Source organism: Gambusia affinis, linkage group LG01 (genome assembly GCF_019740435.1).
Source record: "Gambusia affinis linkage group LG01, SWU_Gaff_1.0, whole genome shotgun sequence".
Taxonomy (NCBI): domain Eukaryota; kingdom Metazoa; phylum Chordata; class Actinopteri; order Cyprinodontiformes; family Poeciliidae; genus Gambusia; species Gambusia affinis.
In genome coordinates, this window is record NC_057868.1 from 22,126,018 (window position 1) to 22,148,853 (window position 22,836).

At 39.0% G+C, this 22,836-nt stretch overlaps 2 protein-coding genes across 7 annotated transcripts; one reads left to right on the plus strand and one right to left on the minus strand.

Moving 5' to 3' along the window:
• The first annotated feature begins 556 nt into the window (after window positions 1–556).
• On the plus strand, window positions 557–13,295 carry LOC122830985 (excitatory amino acid transporter 3-like). Of its 2 annotated transcripts, XM_044116847.1 has the most exons (13): window positions 559–700; window positions 2,488–2,631; window positions 2,957–3,049; window positions 3,524–3,635; window positions 4,144–4,186; window positions 4,276–4,326; window positions 5,261–5,448; window positions 6,789–6,896; window positions 8,725–8,847; window positions 8,943–9,137; window positions 9,255–9,389; window positions 9,712–9,816; window positions 12,921–13,295. In XM_044116847.1, the coding sequence occupies exons 1-13, from the start codon at window positions 646–648 to the stop codon at window positions 13,033–13,035; spliced, it is 1,467 nt and encodes a 488-aa protein (XP_043972782.1). In that variant the 5' UTR covers window positions 559–645; the 3' UTR covers window positions 13,036–13,295. The 2 variants fall into 2 exon arrangements, with proteins under 2 accessions (XP_043972792.1, XP_043972782.1); XM_044116857.1 differs by lacking the exon at window positions 12,921–13,295 and having other exon boundaries at window positions 557–700; window positions 9,290–9,389; window positions 9,712–9,803.
• A 1,887-nt stretch (window positions 13,296–15,182) lies between these two features.
• On the minus strand, window positions 15,183–22,299 carry LOC122830997 (dnaJ homolog subfamily C member 16-like). Of its 5 annotated transcripts, XM_044116869.1 has the most exons (16): window positions 22,143–22,298; window positions 21,953–22,067; window positions 20,583–20,768; window positions 20,437–20,503; window positions 19,740–20,064; window positions 19,451–19,635; window positions 19,258–19,362; window positions 19,006–19,164; window positions 18,768–18,898; window positions 18,498–18,681; window positions 17,835–18,014; window positions 17,666–17,742; window positions 17,512–17,592; window positions 17,358–17,432; window positions 17,104–17,274; window positions 15,183–17,017 (listed from the first exon to the last, which is right to left on the minus strand). In XM_044116869.1, the coding sequence occupies exons 3-16, from the start codon at window positions 20,759–20,761 to the stop codon at window positions 16,567–16,569; spliced, it is 2,370 nt and encodes a 789-aa protein (XP_043972804.1). In that variant the 5' UTR covers window positions 20,762–20,768; window positions 21,953–22,067; window positions 22,143–22,298; the 3' UTR covers window positions 15,183–16,566. The 5 variants fall into 5 exon arrangements, with proteins under 5 accessions (XP_043972804.1, XP_043972823.1, XP_043972839.1 ...); XM_044116888.1 differs by having other exon boundaries at window positions 20,583–21,140; window positions 21,953–22,299; XM_044116904.1 differs by having other exon boundaries at window positions 20,976–22,299.
• Window positions 22,300–22,836: the final 537 nt, after the last annotated feature.

Genomic DNA, 22,836 nt, shown 5'->3' on the forward strand with positions numbered 1-22,836 from the left:
CAATATTTTTCAGACTGTTAAAATATCCAGTGTCATGAGTAAGTAGCCCATAAACCAAGCAGTTTAGTAGAAGCACGTTGTCTTTGTCCGTCCATCCATCCATCCATTATCTGAACACCTTTCTTCCCTAATGGGGTCGGGAGGGTTGCTGGTGCCCATCTCCAGCTGCGTCCCGGGCGAGAGGAGGGGTTCACCTTCAGGTTCACCCTGGACAGGTCGCCAGTCTGTCGCAGGGCAACACAAAGACATACAAGACAAACAACACACTCACTCACACCTAGGGAGAATTTAGAGAAACCAATTAACCTGACAGTCATGTTTTTGGACTGTGGGAGGAAGCCGGAGAACCCGGAGAGAACCCACGCATGCACAGGGAGAACATGCAAACTCCATGCAGAAAGATCCCCGGCCGGGAATCGAACCCAGGACCGTCTTGCTGCAAGGCAACAGCTCTACCAACTGCGCCACTGTGCAGCCACGTCAAGTAAAAAGTAGAAACTTCTTACTTCGTATCCATAGAGACAGAATATACTTTCCGGGGCATTTTTTAAAAAGTGGGACAACTTTCATCTAGTTACCTAGCATTGGACACCAAAACATTACCGTGAACGGCTGCGATAGACTGGCGCATGGGTCAGAGAAACGATGAAAAAGAAAGAGAGCCTAATTCAGGTGTTTTGCCTGTTCTCAATTGCCTTAGGTAATTACTAACTTTTTTTTTGCTACTGCTAAGCATTCTGTGATTCTTATGTAGCTTTTTAATTATTATTATTATTTATTTTTATTTATTTATTTTTGTGGTGGAATTGCTGGTGAGACGGAGGTTAGCGGTTACGTAGATGTGTTTAACCTGGAATTCAACTGAAATAAGTTAAAACGTACTTTGACATTTGTTAAATTTAACATGCAAATGAAATGTTTAATATTTCTTGACGCTAAAGAAGTGCAGCTTAATACGCTGTATTACACCAAACAACTACATGTGAAGATTTTCTGATGCTACAGCAATTTTCTTTTTTCTTTTTGCCTTAATTCAGATCACATTTAACCGCTGACAATAGATTTAAAAAAATTCTATAGTGGTGTGAGTAACAATTCCGGATGTATAATGTCCAAGAATCACAGGAACATATTATTATTATTATTATTATTATTATTATTATTATTATTATTATTATTATTATTATTATTATTATTATTATTATTATTATTATTATGTTCGCCCCAAAGGCAGTCGGAGATCACACACCAGTGGTCATCCATAATTGTCCAGGTGGATTCTTGCAAATTTCTTAGAATACAAATTGGCAAATAAACTTTCATGCACTGCTCAGGTTGACTCCGTCTGCAGAGTTGTTGGGTTGAAAAGCTTTCTTTTTTCTTTTTTTCATCATTTGATTTATTGGATTTTTTTTTTTTTTTTTTTTTTAGCATGACGGTGAAACAGAAACGTTGCATCGGTCAAATGATTTCTTTCACCACAACGACTCCACCCCGTGGGGGTTTGTTTTCATCATCAAATCTCGCCACTCCTCTACGGATGTAGAGAAGGTCCCGCAATAATCCACCGCGAGAACTGGAAGGTCGCATTGTTACATTTTCCTGCCTTCATGTCTTTCCTGTCTTCCTGGCCCCGCTCACACCGCTATAGAACCCATTTACAGCACACCCAAATATAATAACTATTTTATAAAAAATAAATAAATAAATAAAAATAAAAAAAACTTTGCTACTCTGCTTCCCATTCTCTCGGCCCTCTCAAAGAATGCTACTGTATTGGGTGATTTTATTACTTATTCATTTATTTTGTTAAGTTTTGAAATGTACATGAGATGTTGGATGCACCGAAGACGAGTTCAATAAGTGAGGATATGAGAGGGTGTCATTCAAAAGTCCATTTATGTCAGTAACTCAGTTCAAAAACTGATGGATGTTTGAAGACCTTTATTTCTGTAATACCAGTTTTATACTTGCACTTTATGAAAACACAGTACTTAACATTTGTACAATACCAAATATGATTCATTTGGAGATATGGGCTTAATAAGGTTATTTTTAAAAGGTAGTTTTGAAAATAAACAAGTCTCATTAGAAAATATATTCTAGCTTGCTGAATATGATTGTATTTATTCTACTATTTCAGTGAACCTTGTTTGTTCTGCCAACTTTCACTTGTCTTCCTCTAGTTATTGAATCTATTGTGTAAATGACATGCAGTTGGTCACCATTTTACCCATTTTTAGAAGCTAAATGACAAACTCTGTTTTACTAATTCATCATCGGGGTACAATGTTGACTGTCGAAAATAAACTGATCAAACTTTGAAAAATATAGCTGCATGTAATTTACCATTTATATTCAAGCACTTCCATATATTTCTCCCAGCTGCTGTAAAGTATGCCACGCTGAAGGTTTTCACATCTTGATGGTACTGGGGGGAGGGGAGGCTTATACATGCTATGATGGTGATTTTTTTTTGCTCCATAGGATTAGGCATTGGGTTTGTGCTGAGATTTACAAAGGTCCACAAAAGTAGGATTTTGAAAGAGTGGATCCGAATGCCAGGGATCATACTTCTGGGTATGCTTCAGATGTTTGCTCTCCCGCTCATTGTGACAAGCGTGATTGGAGGCAAGCTACATTTAAATCTAAATTCTCAATGTATTAACTTATTGTTACACAGATAGTATATAAAAGCTGCTCTCACTTTTTTGTGGATATTCTGTATGAATGCTGCCGAAAACATTTATTCATATAAGTATCTAGACGAGTCTAATTCACAAGAATTTACTAATTGTGAAGAAGAAATAAATTATTTACAAGAAATAAAAGGTGTTAGAAGATGAAGATCAGTTCAGACATTTAGACTATTGTTAGGCCATACATAAACTAGGATGTTTGTCCTGTTCGTTGCTCAGGCACAAAATAAAATTCTGGTTCTGCTCTCTTTTCTCAGGAATAACTGGATTAAACACCAAACTGTCCAAGAAAGTGGCCTTGGTCACAGGAGCCTACATCACTGTCTCTACCCTTTATGCTTCATCTTATGGTAACTTTATAAAGTGCAGTGTAAATTTATAGAGTAGCATAGTGTCTATTGTGTTATCAAGTGAGAATGCATTAATCAAAATGCCGCTGTTCATATATTTTTCACTCTGCAGAAAGAATTTATGTTTTAAAATGTAGCCAGGTGTTGTCTCCTTTGAGCAAATATTACTGTCGCTGCTGTAGATCTTGCAGTTTTCTTTCAAGTCTTCCCGGAGCACAGGTTTGTCTCCAGGAACGTTTTCTTCCCTGTGTTTCCCTCTTCTGCTGTGCTTAGATCTGTTTGTCTTCAGCCCTCCTCTGGCCTGCCTCTCTCTTTAACTTCCTTCATTTCTGTCTCTGTATTCAGTTTTATAAAACTCTTTCTGGCATCTGCTGCAGTGTTCATTCTGCTGATAGGCATCCTCATGGCTGTTTAGCACGGAACAGCAATTTTTCTAGTTGCTTTTCACACCCTGCCTGAGACTTTGTGTTGCAGCAATGTCTCTGGTGCACACACTAAAGCCTGGTGTGGGAACAAAGGTCGAAGCTGACGAATCGGATATTTTCATTCCCTTCTCTATGCATGTGGTCGTCATGGATCTCTTGAGGTGAGAGGACAAGTGTTCAATTCAATTCAGTTCAATCCAATTCAAGTTTAATTGTATATGGCAGATTTCAGCAATAAGGCAGGTAAAGATGTTTTACATCATAAAAATACAAAATTCAAAGTCAGAGAACACACAGGCAACAATTGAAGTATGACATTTTGTCAAGTGCCACCGTTACAAGCTAAGCTAAACCTTGGTGGCATATAGTTCCTGAGACTGATGTTTAATTTCAGACCGTTGTGTTTTGTATTTCTGTTTTTTTTGTCAATTTTCTTCTAGTGCTCCGGTTTAAACAATTGTCCTGCTTTTCAACGTATTCAGTTTACTGCATAGGGAAATTAAAGCAGAGATTATGTTTATCAGCAACTATGATTTAAAACGGTCTTGGTTGATGTGAAATTATCATATTAAACTCTGGTGAAAATACTAGCCTCAGGTTTTGTGTCTTTTACATTTACAAGCTCAGTTTTTTGGGGGGGGTTTTCTGACTCTCCTTTTCCTCCCGTAGGAACATGTTTCCAGAGAGCTTCTATCAGGCTTTCTTCGAGCAGGTACGTTTTTATTCAGAACCACAGCTCAATGTGCAGCTTCCTATGTTGGGTTTGGAAGCTTTACAAATAGTTCTTCTTTTTTTTCTCAGTACAAGACTGAGATTCTTTATGTTACAAAAGATCAAGCTGTATCCCCCAGGGTGAGTGTTTTCTTCTGATCGTTGTTCTTATTCTAGAACACCTTCCAAAAGCATGGATAGCACTAGAGCTTTTTCACATTTTGTCGTTTTACAACCCCAAACTTCTAAGTATTTCGTCTAGGTTTTAAGTAGTCAGTCAACACAAAAGAGTACTTTACTGTGAAGAGGAAGAAAAATCTGGATGGCTTTAATTTAAAACATGAAAGGAGATGTGGTGTTTGTTTTCAGCTCTCCTCAGGGGCATTTGTGGTTTTCTCTAGCAATCATTAAGCAGCAGGAGGGGAACACAGAGACAAGCAACACTCTTGTTCTCAAAACACTTGTACTTTTGGTTTAGACGAGACCAGTTAACACAACAATGATATTTCTTTGGGCAGTGGGTGGAACAATTTCCATATCTTGCCACAAATGTTCTGTTGTATTTAGGTCCGGATTTGACCATAACGATCTAATAGATGGTTGTGCTTTCACGTAAACCCATCCATTGTAGATCTGGCTGTATATTTAGAGTGACTGTTTTGCTCCAAGGGAAAGATCTTTCCTAGTCTTAACTCTCAAGTCTTCTGGCCCCCCCCCCCCCCCAAAAAAAAATTTTAATCCTAGATTGTCTGGGATTTAGTGCCATCCGTCTTCTAATTAAGACTGTCAATTTCTTCCCTGCAATAGAAAAGCAAGTGAACATACATGTGGATAACTAAATGTGTAGGGCTATAGGAGGGGTGGCATAGCTAAATACACAAAGATTTTTTTATATATATTTTTATACTTTATGCCATACTTTGGATTGGTCTTTTATGCAAATAAAACATCAAATACATCAAAGTTAATGACTTTAATTAGACTTATTGTGGAAAAGTGATATGTCTTGTTGAATATGGTGTACTCATGTAATATTTCTCTTGGAGAGTTAAAGACAGCATATTTGTGTTTCTAGCCAAGCAATGACACTGAGATACGACTGGTAGGCTCCTACGTTCCTGGAGCCAACATTCTAGGACTGATCATCTGGTCTTTCACCATCGGCATCTTGATAAACGGGGCGGGAGACCAGGCAAAAACCACTGTGAATCTCATTCAATACCTCAACGATGCCATAAGAATCATAGTCCACTGGTTCATGTGGTAAGATAACAATTCAGTATACAATTTTACGCTTTTTACCAAATTAGGTACATGTTTAATACACAAAATGTTCCCTTAATTAGTTGAGGTCCGACATAAGGGTAAATCATAATATCAAAGAAATGTGATTTCTGTTTTTTAGAAAAATTAATCTGTGATTAAGTAAATTTAACATAACTCAAACTGTGAAATCAACAATAAAAAAAAAATCTAGTTTGTATCTTTACACAAATATATACAGTATTGAGGTCAAAAATATTTGTTCAAAATACAAGACATTGTCATTTTTTTCAGATAATAAATTGTTTAAGTACCAAAAGCCTATCTTTTTAAGTTCATCCACACATCAAAAAGCAGTCTTGTTATCTTTACTGTGTTTCTTTCTGCATTTCAAAACACCAATCTAAGTCACTAGAGTTCCCAAGCACTCTGATGTCTGGGGACCAGCTGTGATTTGAAGCATGCTGATAAAAATGTTCTTCTGCTGTGTCTACTGAAAATTATGAAGCTAAATTAAGTTAAAGCTTAACGTTCAGGACATCCTCAGACCTTACTCCATTCCTGCTGAAGCAAACCTGCAAACCCAAGAGAAAGTCTTGAACATTTGTCCAACAGATTCTGTGTTGAAAAATAAAATATGCCCAATGATGCTTTTTTTAATGTACTGTATATAGGTTAACAAAGAATAATGCTGTTGTTGGTGATGTAGGCAGAAAAAATACATTTGATGAGATTAACACTGACAGTAGCAAAAAAAACAAAAACAAAACTATAACAAAAAGTGTGGCTAGATTGGTTAAAAACTTTATTTGAGAATACTGCTAGGGTGAAAAAGGTGAAGACAAAATGTTAATGTGGAAAATACCTGGACAGTTTTTGAATTTTTGTAAATAATAGACTAAATTTGTATAACTTCCATGAATTTGTGTACTATTTTATCGCTGTAATTGATTGTCTGCCCTGAATGTAATTTTCCAAAGAATTAATAAAATCTTAGAAGAATTAAAAATTTAACAAACTATCACTTTCTTTCCATATTTAAGTTTGAGCAGAGAAACAAATAAAAATCAAATATTAAGTTTTAAAAACTTGATTAAACATGTTGAGTGCTTTGTACAAAGTTCTGATTGACCTGCTTTACAAAATGAAGTTAACTTTAATTAGATTTTATGTTTCAAAGAAATATGTAAGTAATTAAAACAAAGAACAGTTTCGCTTGATCAACATAAATAAATCATGCAAATAATTGCCTTTGTCTTTCTAAATAGACAGAAAAGAATGTTTATTGTCCTTGCAGGACACCTGTTGGACAAAGTTTTTTTTTTTGCTTTTTGTTTCAGGTATTTGCCAATTGGAGTTTTGTTCCTGATCACAGACAGCGTGTTGGGTGTGAAAGACTGGCGAATTGCCCTTAAAATCCTGAAGTTTGCAGGGGTGGTTTGTATGGCGTACGTCCATTTTGTCTGTTTCAACTTTGTTGCCTAATTGAGATCACTCAGTTTTCAATGTTTTTGCAGAAGAGTAGCATTGATTTTTCCTGAGATTTTTCCCCTTCTTTATGGTTAGTGGATGAAGACACTGCAAAGATGACAAACTGCAAATGCAGTTATTGTCAGCTAATTTACTCTGATACCCCCAAACATCCAGTCTAGTTCAAGCAGTTTCCTTTTGGCCTTAGAGGTTTGTTAGAGAACCTTAGTGAACAAAAGGCATCATGAACACCAAGAAACTCAGCAAACAGGTCAGGAAGAAAGTTCAGGAGAAGTTTAAATCAGGCTTAGTTTCTAAAACAATATCCCAAGATAAGGAAGAAGAAGAGAGTTAAGGACTTTGCATAGTTGCGGTGAACTACCAAAATCAGTTCTCGTTGTGCCGCTGCTGACGGGGTCTGGGCTGGAGGTGAGCAGCAGAAGTTACTGCAGAACCTCAACTGATAAAGGGAGAGTTGGTCCATAGCATTGGAGCTCGCTAAGTATCACATAAACATTAGCGAAAATAATGTACGTTTAATTTGGACCATGGCATAAAGCCAATCATGCCACAATTAAATAAATAAAGATGTCCCAAAAGAAGGGGTGGACTGGCATAGAGGTCTACCAGATTCCTCGGTGGGCCTCTCTGTTAGTAGGCAGGAGGACAGTGGACTGCCCAGGCAGCTCTCCCCAGTGGTGGTTTAATATAAGAGCACCAACTCCTAAGGGTTGACATGAACACACCACAATAATTGGCCAAAATAACAAATCAATCACTGATTATGAGGCATTATTTGTTGTGATGTATTTGTGAACAAAATCAAATCAAACACAAAGATTGCATATACCATCAGATTGTTCTGCCTTGACAACAAATAAGAATCATATCAATGTAGCGCTCCTCCATCCCACTCATGGTGCAACACAGGGTACAAAAACATGCCGCTGAGCCCACTGGGAAATTGTTCTCACTCCTGTCTTTTTCTTCTTTCTGTTTTTTTGGTGTTAACCTAATATCTCTAGTTTAATCCACTCTTGGAGGCTTGACAAAATTAAGAAAAAGTTAGCACAACATACTGCTGTAAGTTATCATTAACAAACTCATACATTTAGGTTCAAAATCTAAACTCTGTAAATTTATTTTACTTAAAGAGTAGAGGACAGTAGATTAATTAATCGTCTACACGCATACAGTGTGAGCTGAATACAGGTCAATTCTGGAAGAAAATTTGTAGCGATGTCCATCTTCCTTCAGCACGACTCTAAAACTGCAACTAAAGCTAAAATTAAACATCCCTAGACTCTGGAAGACAGAAATGGTCTCAAGTTCCTGTTCTCAAAGTCAGTGTCCAGCAACATTTAGATGCCACTCTGCTTCAGTAAACTTGAGTGCAATATTGTCTCATTAGCAGAGCTCTATAGAACCCGACTGCATGCTAGTGGTGCATTTTAACCATTACTAGGGAAACATCTCAAAGTTTGAGGACACTGGCCCTTGAGGACATTGAGATCACTTGCTTAGATCAAAGCTTATTTGTGTGTTAGAATGACCTAGTGAAAGTCTAGATCAGTGGTGCCCAATAGAGATGCACAAACATCTTCATGGATGTTACTGTGCAACAATGAATCATTTTCCTTGAACTTTGCAATGATGCACTACTGTGCGTTAGCATATCAAGTCCCCCTCGAACACATTAAGCGGTGTGGTTTACCATGGCAAAATTCATAAGTGTCAAAGTTGAAGGCCAGTGAATACTTTTCTGTGTCTTGATAACACAGCGCATGACTTCGTTGTCTCTTTCAGACATGGATGCTACGCCTTTTGTATTCTTCCCATAGTTTATGTAGTGATAGTCAGACAGAACCCCTATAAAGTCTACAAGAAAGTCGCCAAGGCTATCATAACTGCATTTATCATCGCTTCCAGGTGAGAAGCTCTGTTAATTTGTTGTCAAAGAGTGACACTTTTCTAGTTTCCACATATGAACGGTGCACCAATAAATGATGTGCTTTCTGCCAAAGCACCGCCACTCTACCTATTGCCTTTCAATGCTGTGAAGAGAATGCGAAGGTCAATAAGAAACTCACCCGCCTCATCTTGCCCATCACCGTCAGCCTCAACATGAACGGGACAGTAATTTACGAAGTGATCGCTTCCGTCTTTATTACTCAGATAAGTGACATCAAGCTGGACATCAGCCAGACAATCGGCATTTGGTAAGCTGCTTTCTCGAGGTGTCTGTAATTGAGAAAAGGCGCATGCTGGGATTGTTATTACAAAAGGCTTGACACAATTGTGTGTAGCAGTTGATGTAGTCTGTGCTTGGTTTGCAGCTTGACTAGTGCCATTGTCACCTTTGGAACTGCAGGGATCCCAGCAAAAGGAGCTGTGACCACTATCATGGTTCTGACATCTGTTGGACTTCCTGCAAAGGATGCTGTCATTCTGCTGATATTTGAATGGCTTCTGTAAGTTCAACTTGATGCTCCCTGCGGGCTACTGTTTAAAAAGTACTTAAACTGTCAAACCGTGTCGTCGCCCTGGATGAAGTTACACTGGTCTGCTATCAGAAAGCTTACAGTTATTTTTGATCAGGACATGATTTTTAATTTGCATGATACACAAATGTCTAGGATAGCCTACTTGTGGGGAGATGCTGAGGAGAGCCTGTATAGCAATTATTGATAAAACTACCCTTTGTGACTGATGTTGTTACTAAGGATTGTCTGAACATTCAGAAAAACATAGTTGAGTAGCAGCATGTTTGTTCTCCTCTTACGTCCCCTGCAGAGACCATATAACTACCATGGTGAATATGATCTCAAACATGCTGGGTCTGATTGCCATCAATACTTTTTGGGAAAAAGAGCTGGAACTCATGGAAGAAAGAGAAAGGTAATTCAAATCATTAAAAGGATGTGTTCATTCACAAAGACACAAAGTGGCCAAAAGTACTTGCTTCCTGATCCAAATACTTGAATTCAGGTGTTGCAGTGGCTTCCACAGCTGCAGGTATATGAAATGTAGCATTGCGACTGAACTAGTATGGTGTTCTGAGAAAGAACAGTGAATATGAGTGTGGTGCCGAGATAGGACGCTGCCGTTTCAGCACCACACATTTCCTGGAAGTAGTTCAGGAAATGTGAAGACTGTGACTGCTTCCAGTCTTTACATTTCCTTTAGTGGACTCTAGACCAGTGTGGATGTGTTGTCTGGTGTTCCAATCCTGCCTCAAAATTAAGATGAAAAGGTGCAACAAAGATTTTCCTCCCAAGACTCTGGAAGACAATATGGCTCTCTGCAGAGCTCTTTCTGGGCTTTTACCTCTCATGTGCGGGGAATTTCTTCACTAATCCTAACTACCAGGTTGCAAAGAGGAAGGTTCTCCAAAAGATTACTATTAAAGTAATCAAATTATTATTAGCTGGGCTATCCCCACCCTCGATGGTCTCTCCAATTCCTGCTGTCTCAGGAAAGAAATGAAAAACTTAAATTAAACCCAACAATCATATACTATGCTTAGTCCCAAGTAGTTAAGTGCTTCAAAGGCTTGTTGTAGTCATAGTGTTTCCTTTTATAATGCTTCCATCAAATTAATTGGCTTTTTGCAGGCCTAAATATCTATTAAAACTCAGCAAACCAGGCATTAGAATGCATTTGTGTGTAATTTTCAGATTTTAAAATGCATCTTCCACTTTAAACACATATTGACACTTTTATATCGAAAAATTTCTGAAGTTCACATTTTCTGTGAAAAATTGGCCCATACAGTATATCAAAATAAAGGGTATTCGTACCTCCTCTAACTATCCCACTTACTGCTCCACCTAAAAATAATGCCCCTAGCTACAACCGTTAATGAATGTTCTGGATTGCGCAGCTAAAAACATTGAATAAGACCTAAAGGAAGTGACTAATCCTGAGCATTACATTGGCTCCATGATTGAGATTGAAGGCTCACAGGTGAGCCAGAAGCTAAAACTATTGACAGCAAAAGGAAACAAAGAGGGCTGCACAGTGGTGCAGTTGGTAGAGCTGTTGCCTTGCAGCAAGAAGGTCCTGGGTTCGATTCCCGCCCCAGGGTCTTTCTGCATGGAGTTTGCATGTTCTCCCTGTGCATGCGTGGGTTCTCACCGGGTTCTCCGGCTTCCTCCCACAGTCCAAAAACATGACTGTCAGGTTAATTGGTTTCTCTAAATTCCCTAGGTGTGAGTGTGTGTGTGAATGATTGTGTGTCCTGTATGTTTTCTGTGTTGCCCTGCGACAGACTGGCGATCTGTCCAGGGTGACCCCGCCTCTCGACCAGAACGTAGCTGGAGAGGAACCAGCAACCCTCCTCACCCCATTAGGGACGAAGGATGAACAGGAAATGGATGGATGGATGAAACAAAGATCATTTAAAGAGCAGATATCGGAATGGAAAGCACAGACCTGGAAATAATAATAACTGCTCAGAGAATTTTGGAAATGTATCTTTAGATCTTTTTATGGGAATAAAAATTGAATAACTCTTACTCTCTCCATTGACCCCCTTCCAGGTCAAAGGTGAGACTCTGCTCCCCGTTCTTCTCCTGAGTTATGGTCGTACTGCAATGAATTTCAGCCTGATTTTGTCATTTCTTCTTCTTCTATTTAATATTCATTTGGGTCGCTTTCGTTGCAAGCCTCCTTGTAGACGTGTGCTGCAGATCATCGTGTGACATAAACAGGTTTTAACCACACCTGAGCACCTGAGTGAAGTTGAACCATCTTCTTTAAATCAGACAAAATAGGTATTAAATGTTTGTGCTACATTTATGCAGCAGCATTTTTTGTCTGTGCCGTTATCATGTTAAAGATATTAAGAAATGTTTCTAGAGGTCATGAAAGGTCAACCAATCACACCCCCTCTACCACCTTCTTCAAATCAGACAAAATTGGTGTCAATCAACTCCATCTATGTTTGTGCAGCAAAAGTTTTTGTTTGTGCTGCTTTGGCTTAGAAGATATATTTATGAAAGTTTAAAGATTAAAAGGTCAACCACCCCCCACACCCCCACTTTTATAAAATCAATGGGGGATAGGGGGGGGCTGGTTGACCTTTTGACCTTTACACTTTTTTAATATCTTCAAAGTCAAAGAAGCACAAATTAATATTTTGATGACATTTTTATTAATATCTGTAGAATTATGAATGAGTTGAACCCAATTCCATCTGTTTTGAAGAAGGTGGGGGGCTGGTTGACCTTTCATGACCTCTAGAAACAATTCTTAATATTTTTGAAATTATAGCAGCACAAACAAACCAGCACAAAAGTTTGACACTAATTTAGTCTGATTTCATAAAAGTTGGGGATGCTTGACCTTTTGACCTTTAAACTTTAATTAATATCTTCAAAGCCAGAGCAGCACAAACCAAAATCACCAGAAGGTCACCTGAGCGAACAAACCCTCCTTGAGCTCAGCAATCAGCGGCCGTTGGGCTCTGTTCTCCCCCAGTTACGTCATGAAAACCACTTGCTTTTTTTTCTAGAATTCAAGCTTTTTGATTAATTTAACATTTCATAGCATTCGTTATCTAATGGTGCGTTCACATCATTTCGTGCGTCATGAGCATCTGGTTTACATTCAAAATCTATGTGGAAGCGCGTCCAACGTGTTTGACAAATAGGCCAGCAACGCAAAGCACATTTGGTATGATAATGTCTCATAACATACTGTCACAGCATAGTGAGTTTCATAAATGTAAAAAAGAACATTTTGGTAAAGGTTTAATACTGCAACTAATTGGTCTGTGTATTATTTACTCTTAGACCAACATAAAAATGATCTAAATGACTCAGAATGTCTTCAGTTTGGAGTATTTTTCTCTGAAAGGTTTAATAAAATATTGGGACAAATTCTTGTGAAAGTAAATCTGGGATGTAGATTGTTGTAAGTCATTTATACTAAGCAGTAATGACACAATGGGGTACTTTAGTCTCGTCATTATTGACTGTGTTTTCCATTTTCCTTGTTAGGACTGATAAGGTTCGTTCCCCCAGTGAGCTACAGCTGGACTTAACCTGTTTGGAGCCTGAGGGCGATGTCATCCCGTCCAACGCCTCTGCATCAGAATCCATTTTACAGAAGTGAAGGGATCATCTCAGCAGCATATTAACACCAACGAGCTAAAACCTCGGGACAGTCATGTCACCATTCTGGGGTGTCTGAACTGATCATTTCCCTGTTCGCTTATAGTTATTACTAGTAGGATGGTGCCATATCAATTTATTCATCTGTATTCATTTTTGATTTTATTTCAGTTTTTGCTACTTTTAAATGTTATATTTATATGTTCCTAATGCATTTATGTGAAAATTTTTAATAATCATAAACATTGTTATGTGATTGAAGATGATTCATCTTCAGTATTCCAGATTTTATTGTTACCATTTTGCATGTTTACAATGCACAGATTTTTTTATACATTTTAGCTTCCTCTTTATATAATAGAAACATTCCTCCAGTGTTTCCTCTCTAATCAACACGAGCTGCTACATTTCCTTATCTTCTACAATTGATTTTCTCCCAATAATAAATCACATTTGTTTATTATCAATAATTGCTTGTTTTATCTGCTTACTTGATTTGATTGTTTGGATCATTTCATTGTGTGTCTAGTGGTTAAATGCATGTCTTTCTGCTTTTAACCTCTGTAACGATGTATTAGACTTGAATGTACGATAAGTGATCTGCACACAACATTTGACTGATTGACACAACAATACTTTGTAAATAAAAAGCCCTCTACGTCGCATGAAAAGGTTTACTGCTTTCAAATTGAAAATGTCACATCCTCTGAACGCAGGTTGTGCTCGCTGCAGTGTAGCAGAAAGTCAGATCCTGCTCCTGCTCACAGAGAAAGTTTTCTCTCTTGCATGCTCTCAGTTGTGGCACTAGGGGGTGCCATAGCTCCCACTGAAAAAGTCATAGAACCACCCCCCCCCAAAAAAAATATCAGATTTTTTATTTTATTTTTTTATATGTGGTTATTGTAATATTTTTCTTGCAAAACACAATTAATTTAGAAAAGCAACCAATGACTGCATATTGAGAATTTTTTCAAATCCTGTCTCGTAACAGGAAATGAACTTGTATGCCTATTTTCACCTCCAGTAGACAATTGAAAAGAGCACGTAACGTGAAGGAGAGTTTTGTTACAACCCAAATTCCCAATGATGGAGTCAACAGCTCAGACGAAAACTGTGGATAAAATAAAATATAATAATATAAAATAATGTAAAATTGATATAATGCATATAGAATTGCAGCTTTAACTTTTGACTCTTGACCCAAAATAATCTGCCAAAGTCTTCTTGGTATAAAACAAGCTGTGAAAGAGATCAGCTCACATTGATTACTTTTTATTGCCTTGATGCCACTAAAGGCTTTCAGGTGAACACTGAAGGGCATAAATGATTCTCCACTTGGAACTGTTTGTTAAAATATAAATAAAAAAACAAGAAGAAAAAAATCTCTTCTATAAAAATAAAGCACTTTTGTTCATTCTTATCTTCATAACCATGCCCATGTTATTTCCTATCAGAAACAGACTTCTTAGTTAAATATAAATGACTTTAAATAAAAATTTCGTGGCATGAATACTTGGGCTTACATTTTTCATAGCTCCTCTGATGTAAACATATTTAGATGACAGCCAAGCAATGTGGCTGAATTCAAACCTACACATAAAGGAAGGGAGCAACGTCCCTGTCACAAAAGCCCTGGCAGAACCATTTGCTCTAATAAAAACAAAAGACAACACCTTACCGGCATCGTCACACTCAGGTGCCTCTGAAACTCTGCAATGATGTAAAATCCCATCCAGAACAAAAACAGGAGTAAAACTCCATCTTATCCACTCATTTGACATTTTCTCCTCATGCTGGCTTTTTTTTATTTCCCAGCAGTCAGAGAGAACCACAGTTTGATCTTACCGGTATTTACTACTGACATATTGAGGATAAGATCTGGTTGTTTGATTTGTTCCTGTTTCCCGCTGTAGAGCCAGCTACTCAATGCTGATGGAAATAAATATTTAATATATTTAGATGTTTTAATTGGGCCGGATCACATGTAGGTTATAGGTTTGCTCACTGAAGCCAAAAAGTTGAATTACTTAAGGTGAAATAACAACACAAGGTACAAGAGTAAGTTTGACTGCATATATTAAATGAATCCACAAGGCAAATAAATAGCATTAATAAATAGCAGCAAATATTTACAGCAAAAGGATACAGTGGGTCTTTGATAAATATTAATAAATTCAGTAGAAAAATATAGAAAATAAATGTTGCTGTCTTGTCCAAAATGATCAGTCAGACTCTTCATGAATAACTAAAGAAATGACAAAAGAAGTCAAAATAAATTCACAATTCTTGTCTTTATTAATAAACCTGTTTGCTGCCCTGGGCAAATAAAATGGACTGAATTACAACACATTAAATGAATTTGACACAATCTGGAACAATTTACTGCTCTGTTTAAATTATTAGAAAAAGTATCAAACAGTTTCACGTTCACTCATGGACGGAGGACGGCGTGTCAGTAAATCGTAGTGTCTCTTAGAAAATACGCAAGTCTTTGAAAAATGCTGTCGGGTTCAAGGCTACATAAAGCTACTGTCGGTTAAGTTGATTTAAGCAGGAGAAGGCTACTGAAAGGTTATTTGAAAAAGTCATTTGTTAAATGTTCACAGGTATAATATACTTTGCATTTAACAAAAGCAAGAGCATGTTTTCTTTTTCTGCTGGAGCTCAGGACCAAGGAAAACCACAGCGTGCACCTTCAGGTCATCACAGCAGTATAATCTGTTTAACATTTCAAAAAATGTTAATATTTTTTAGATGCATAAAAAGGCCAAGACATTAAATATAAGTTTCATGCATTTTTATTCACAGTTTTTTTTTCTTTAAACACAGCTTTATAACTGCTTAAATAATTACATGGATTTTATAAGAACTTTCCAAAACCAACAACAAACCAGCCACGAGCGATTCGTACCACAGCAGCACAAAGATTCGACACAAGGCAGCAGGAAGCTAAATTCCCCTTCTTCAGCTTTTCTGGGACTGTCTGAAAACTGATTATTCATGTTGCACAGCGTCTGACTTGCTGACCCAATGTCAGCAGGAGCAGAGGCCACAGTGATTTTATTATTCCAGTTTAATGACTGAGTAAAAGCACACAACATTATGAGACTGTGAAGGCGGGGCATGGAAATATTTCCAGCTGCAGAGTGGAGTTGATAAAGTGGATCAGGGAACAGCACCAGAATGAGCGTGATTGGCACAAGCTGTGCCGGGTTTCTGATCCGTCTCTGTTCTTATTTATAGTAGGGAGCTGAGGTTCAGACACGGAAAAACCAGTGAAAGTTAAGGGGTAAAGAGTTGTGTTTGGGAATCAAAAGTAAAAGAATAAACATTGCTAAAGGTTGCCTGGGGTTATTTTCGAAGGGGAACCCAGCAGGACTTTCACAGAGCTCCTCAATGGTTAACTTATGTTTATTCTGTTTATCAGAAATTTGCTCCATTAAAGGTCTATAATAGAAAACAGGGCATATTTAGCCAAACCTCCTCCGTATCAGAGTCACAGGAGCTGAATATGAAGCCTTTCCACATCGATCTACTTACTTGGTGTGATCTTGTCAAGCCCTGGCCAGGCAGGAACGTAGTAACGAGGCAAGGTGCCCTCCATGAGTCGTTCCATCCAAAGCCCCAGACGGTCCAGTTTGTGGTGGATCTGCAAGGTGGACGTGCTGCGGGATCGACTCGATTTGCGTTGAGGATGACCGTCACGGGAACCGGGCCTCGGCTTGCCCGCTGACGTCCCTGCTTCGTCTTCAGATGACTTTCCGTCGAGGTCCTCTCCAGTGTAGACCGGCTTGAAGAGACACAAATACTTTTTGTGGCCGTTCAGGGCCAGCACAAACCCGGTGTAGTCCGTCTTACGGACTACACCGCTGTCGTCCTCGTCCGCATCGATCTGCGCCGCGTCCTGAGTGTATTCCAGCAGCGTGCTCATCCACTCGCCGTGCTTGTCGAGGTTCAGGAACGAGAAGTGCAGCGTCTGGGTCCTGCAGACGAAAACGAAAACTGAGAACGCATGTCTAAAGTCCACACATAAAACTCACAGAGCGCGTAAAGTTCATTGAGAGTTTACCCTGTGAAAGAATACACCTCTTTGGCAAACTTGCTAAGAAGGATATTTTTGGAGGCATCAGTGAGAACCAGGACTATGTTGATGTGTCCAGGCCTCAGCTTCACCAGGTTGCTGATGTAGGTGATGTCGGTCAACTCTGTCACTTCCACGAAATTCTTCTTTGGAGGTCGGCTAAAATGAATAGCAACACAGGCTTTAAAAAAAAAAGCATAAATCTTTAATTTAATCCAGGGTTGCTGGAGGAGTATTCTTGCCTCCCTGATGATCCATTTTCTGCTTTAGTCCCATCCTTCACCTTTGGTTTCATCTGTTTATCTTCACTGGAGTCACTGTAACGAGAGGAATTGTTCTGGTGTTTTTGCTTTTTTTCTCTGACGTCTCACTCAGAACAACAAAGACGGAGCCCACCTGAAGGCCTGGATCACCACAGTCCCAAACAAGATGAACAAAGCCGAGAAGATGAGGGACAGAAGAGGCATCATCTCACGCCTGAGAGTGAATAATTTCACAGTTGGAAAGTTTCTCTCGTAAAATATGCTTTAAAACTAAAAGTGACACCTACCAGTTGTTATGAAGGATATCATCAATAACTTCTGAGAGGTAGTCATACGACGCATAGATCCACCGGACTACAAACATCTGAAGAGGTGAAATATGAACAGTGCTGAGAGACAGAACAGCTCTTTGGCTTTAAGTAACCGTTGCAGCCATCGTCTTCAAAATGATCATACCGAAGCAAACTCATTGTTGAGTTCAGGTAGAATGGCGTCATGTATGAGGATGGACGGGTCCTTCTGAAGTCGCTCCAGTTCCTCCAGGAGACGCAGCTTGTCCTCCTCGCTGCCGTTCCAGGCTGTAACTGGCTTGAACAAAGCTCTTCCGGCTGTGTTTCGCCTCTCCAGTATCACCACCTGCACACACACACGCACACACCCACACACACACACATACACACAAATTAGAACCTAAAGGACAGAAGGAAGGAATTTAAAAGCAAAGGATTCAAAGAAAGGAAAGGAAAGATTCAAGAAGGTAAGAAAGTAAAGCGCAGACCAGAAGTGAGGAAGGAATGACATGAGGAAGGAAGGAAGGAAGGAAGAACAGTAGGAATGAAAGAAGGAATGAAAGAAGGAAATTAGAAGTAAAAACGAAAAGAGGAAAAGAAGGAAAGAAGTAAAGAAGTAAAGACACAAGGTACCACCATCACAATGGTAGAACACAATAGTCGTATAACCGATTAACTTCAAGCTCAATGAATTAATCAACAATGCATCAACAATGCATAGAAGAAATCCACAAAACCAGTGCTAAATACTGACTTTAAATACTTACAAATGTTGGTTTTGTACTATTTAATGGCAGTACTTTTGCACATGCTGTTTGGGGTGCTGTACCTGCGGCGCTGACTGAGCGCTGTTCTCACCGTGCATGAGGATGTCACAGAGTGGTTGCTGCAGCCGTTGGTACACATAAGCAAACCTCACAACATCCCTTGTGTTGGTAGATGCAAATGAGAGAAACTCCTGGTGTCCAGAGGAATATGTCTCTTCATCAGTTGTCATCAACAGAACGCAGAATCTGAGGAGACCAGAGGCCGATGGAATAAACACAAAAACGAAAGGCGTGAAAATGAGACAGCACTGACATCAATTAGATCTCCTTACTTCCTGCGTCGGTGAAACTGTTTGACGGGACAGAGCTCATCAAAGAGCTTCTGATTGACGAGCCGCGGTGCAAGGAGGAACTTGTTGTTTGACATGAACTCATCGATAATTTGTTTCTTCATTCCTTTAGCCTGCGGAGTTAGGAGACTGAGTTTTAACTACATGCTAAGAGAAACCACTCTAATATTAGACGATGACAGAAAGACAGCAGATTTTTGCAGGTGTTGCTTTAAAGTACTTGTATGATATCAGCAGGCTTGTCGGTGTTCTCCTTGAAGACCAGCATGGTCGGCGCGTAAGTGTTAATGTTAAACCGTTTCTGCAGTTCAGCCGTCTCCGCCAGGCCCTGGTCCACATAACCAAACTGCAGGTAGTCCTTGTAAGCAAACGCTGCTAGCTTTAAAAGTACAATCGCAAGTTAATAGCTCACAGGTTTACATTCGTGAAGCCTCAAAGGTGTCCTGCATTAACAAAAATGACTGGAACCTACTTTGAACAACAGAGGGACGGCAGGAACTTGATCAAACAGAAGCACGTGTGGCTTGTTGAGCTCATGCCAGCTGCTTAAGAACTGCTGCTCATTTTTGTCGGTGATCTGAAGTACAGAAAATATGCAATGCTCCGTGTATTTCTTTTCATTTGATAAGATATGCATAAGGCTGATTAGGCACTGATATATTTACCCTCTCCACAACTCTCTGAGGGAGGAGGTCTTCCACAAATTGTCTCAGGTGTTCTTTTGCTACGGCATAATGGAAAAACGTCACCTTTCCACTGATGACACCCAGTATGGATGGGGTGCGGTGGGCACCGAGGTGATTGGCTAAGCGCCTCTCGTAGCCAACATCGACCACACCTATTCCGACGCCTGCAAAAGCAAGACATTTACAAACACGTTTCCATTTTCTCAACCGACTGAAGTAGTTCCAGTCGGTTGCTGGTTGCTGGTTAAATTTCCATCCGATTCCAGACCTAGACCCTCCATCTCTTGCACCACTTCCTTCCACACGGGCTCGATGTGGATGCAGCTGAAGCACCAGTCGGAGGTGATCTTTATCAGGTACGGCCTCCTGTAGCTGTCAGGCACCACCTCGCTGACGTACTGGTTGAAGTGCAGCGCGTACTTGCTGTCGGTGAAGTCTCTGTGGTTCTTAGTGTTGAATGGGAAGTTGAAGAAGGACTCGTCAAAGTAGAAGTTGTCTTGGCGATGTCTGTATCGGCTGCTGCTGTAAGCCTGGGTGTCGTCAGTCTGCCCGTAGCGGTCATAGTTGGCACGTCTGTCCTCGCTGGACAGGATCTAGATTGCAGACCAAGCAAGTATTAGCTTAGACGTCATTTTGCAGTCACACGCAAAATTCTTCAGACGCAAGTGTTGATTTGGGTCTTTAATTTTGCCTTTTTGACACATTCGTCCCTGGCAGTAAATCAGATGCTCAGTTTGACACTGCTTCCACCATGCTAGACAGGAATGTTTATAGGTGTCACACAGTACAGTCTATTGTTTGGGAGAGAGAAAATGTTTTAAATATGTATATGATGTTAAAAAGTTGCACTAGTATGATACCCATGTTGGGAAAGCCTGTATAACTATTAAAACTAAATGTCTTAAAAAATGTACAAGAAATTCTGGCTTCTTGGAATGAAAGGGTATAAACGTATACAGACAGACCTCATAAGACTTTGTGATCTTGATGAACATGTCCTCAGCACCTGGATCTTTGTTTTTGTCAGGATGCCTTGAGAAGGACAAGTTCATTAGATACGACCTGAGAAGAGTCCAGTGAGAGAGACAGCATTTTGGGGAAAAAAACTCACCATTCTTTAGCGAGGCGCTTGTAGACCTTCTTGATCTCTGCCTGGCTCGCACTCCTGGTTACTCCCAGTATTTTGTAGGGGTCCATCTCAGGGGCTGCGTGGCTGGATCCTTCCAGTAGGACAGAGAGGACCACCACAGCCATCACAGCCAAAGGTGGACTCATGTTTGACCCAGCCATCGGTCACCTTAAACACATTGAAGAAACCACATATGTAGTCATATGTTAAAACAAAAAAATACCTTTCGAATCATCTTTGAAATTCAAACGATTTGGATTTTGCAGAAATTCTAATTGTTTGAGAAAAAGAAGGACGTCCTCACATTTATTCCCATTTAAATTACCCAAAATCCCACACAATTGTATTACACCAGTTGATGAGCATAATCATTACTCAGCATTTTGCAGGAGGGTTTGCACTCTTTCAACTTTAGACATTTAGTTTGGGGTTCTGACTGTTGAAGCGAACATCATGGTCCAACAGGATTTCTTTGCTGCAGCTGCACATGGTCAGCTCACCACAGAATCCACTGTGAATCCCACCAGCAATCGGCAGGAGCTTGAGGAAAATAGGACATTTGTAAAGATCTAAAGCTGAAACAGAACTGGATCATGAAACATAAAAATGATACAATAACCTAAGTAAATTCACACATATACCTGCTAACACACTTTCCTCCTGAGGGACAAGATATGAGATTTCTATTCTACTGCAACCACTGAACAAAAATGAAAATTGTAGGCTATAGCAAAGCTTAGACCTAACTGTGTGATGAGACAAGAAACATCTTGAACATCTCACAGCTGATGATGTGGAGTGGAGCAATTTCTTTAGAGTGATGATAGGCTACAAATTATTAGATGACAATAAGTGTGTCACTGAAGTTATTTCAGTAAGAGTAGCTGTTGAGAGTAGAATATCCGGGGTTTTTTTTTCCTAAACTGGATACAACAGTTTTGTTAATATCGTTTGTTTAATGAATAAAATAAATGAAAACATTTTCGATGTTATTAAATCCCTTCTTTCCCAGAGATAAACCAAAAACAATAAGAGAAATACAGACATGATAATTTCTTGTTTGTGTGTGTCAATGTTTTCACGTCTGTGTATTGCCATATTTTGTTATCATAATCGACCCCACATAAAACCAGACCGTAGTAGTTGACATCATGGTTCAGTTTAGACGCTTGTTAATGTGATACAGCGGTTTATCCAAAACGGTGAGGATAACCTAAACAACTGCTTACAAAAATAGATGACATAGCAGCGGGCTGTAAGAATTTTCCTTATCCGAAAGTTTTAAAGCTATGACATCGATGTAACCCCTCTAGAATAACGCGTGTATGCTAATTTTGTTAAGGATTAGTTACCACAGGGGCTGCAGCTTCTCCAGCTTGCTTCAGTCACCCCGGCTTGATGCAGTCAACCAGTGCACCGCCACATGCTTAGGGTACATATGGTTCTTCTCCAGATCCTCGTCCCTGGCTAAGATCAATGTGTAAAGACCAGACTGCACGAGAGGTGAATGTACTGGGCGTGTTCCGCAGCATCCTATGGTACCTCCAGCACTTGCTAATGATAATCCTCTACTGCGAAGCAAGAGGCCAGGAGGAGGCGCCATTTTTCGAAAGTCGCTTCGGGAAATTGAGTAGTCTGTGATTTCGCCATGTTGTGAGTGGCAGTTTCTTCATAGACACTGGAAACTTGGTTTTCCGAATAAAAGAAGTCGACACCTTCAACAAACTTTAACTGATTGTTTTTATACACAAGATATGTAAGCTATAACACCAATATAATTATATATAAATTAACTAAAACTCAAATAAGACTTAGTTTATATTATAATAATAATAATAATAATAATAATAATAATAATAATAATAATAATAATAATAATAATAATAATAATAATAATAATAATAATAATAATAATAATAATAATAATATGTACAGTTATCTCTAGTTAGATTTTGAGTAAAAGTTATTTTCAATTAACCAGGAAGTCAGATAGAATTTAATAGAAACAGCCCTTATGGCCTCACAGTTTTGAAATTCAGGTGCAACAACATAATCAAGATATGTTGGTTCACATAAAAGATAAAAAAAAATGTCAGAAATATATGTAAGCATATGACAAAATCAACCGTAATAATGTACAAGATTATAACATTCAAAATACTGCCGTTATTAGAAATATAAATCTAACAGGAAAATGTACAACGGGTACTAGTTCTGCTCGCGAAAACTATTTCTC

Excerpts from the sequence above, each read along its gene's own strand:
- LOC122830997 (XM_044116888.1), bottom strand. The coding sequence starts at position 20,761 with ATGGCTGGGTCAAACATGAGTCCACCTTTGGCTGTGATGGCTGTGGTG. Across the intron at positions 20,065-20,436 it reads AGATCACAAAGTCTTATGAG|ATCCTGTCCAGCGAGGACAG; the intron begins GTCTGTCTGTAT and ends TCTGCAATCTAG. Across the intron at positions 17,018-17,103 it reads GAGGTGTATTCTTTCACAGG|GACCCAGACGCTGCACTTCT; the intron begins GTAAACTCTCAA and ends TTTCGTCTGCAG.
- LOC122830985 (XM_044116847.1), top strand. The coding sequence starts at position 646 with ATGAAAAAGAAAGAGAGCCTAATTCAGGTGTTTTGCCTGTTCTCAATT. Across the intron at positions 4,187-4,275 it reads ATCAGGCTTTCTTCGAGCAG|TACAAGACTGAGATTCTTTA; the intron begins GTACGTTTTTAT and ends TTTTTTTCTCAG. Across the intron at positions 9,817-12,920 it reads CTCATGGAAGAAAGAGAAAG|GACTGATAAGGTTCGTTCCC; the intron begins GTAATTCAAATC and ends TTTCCTTGTTAG.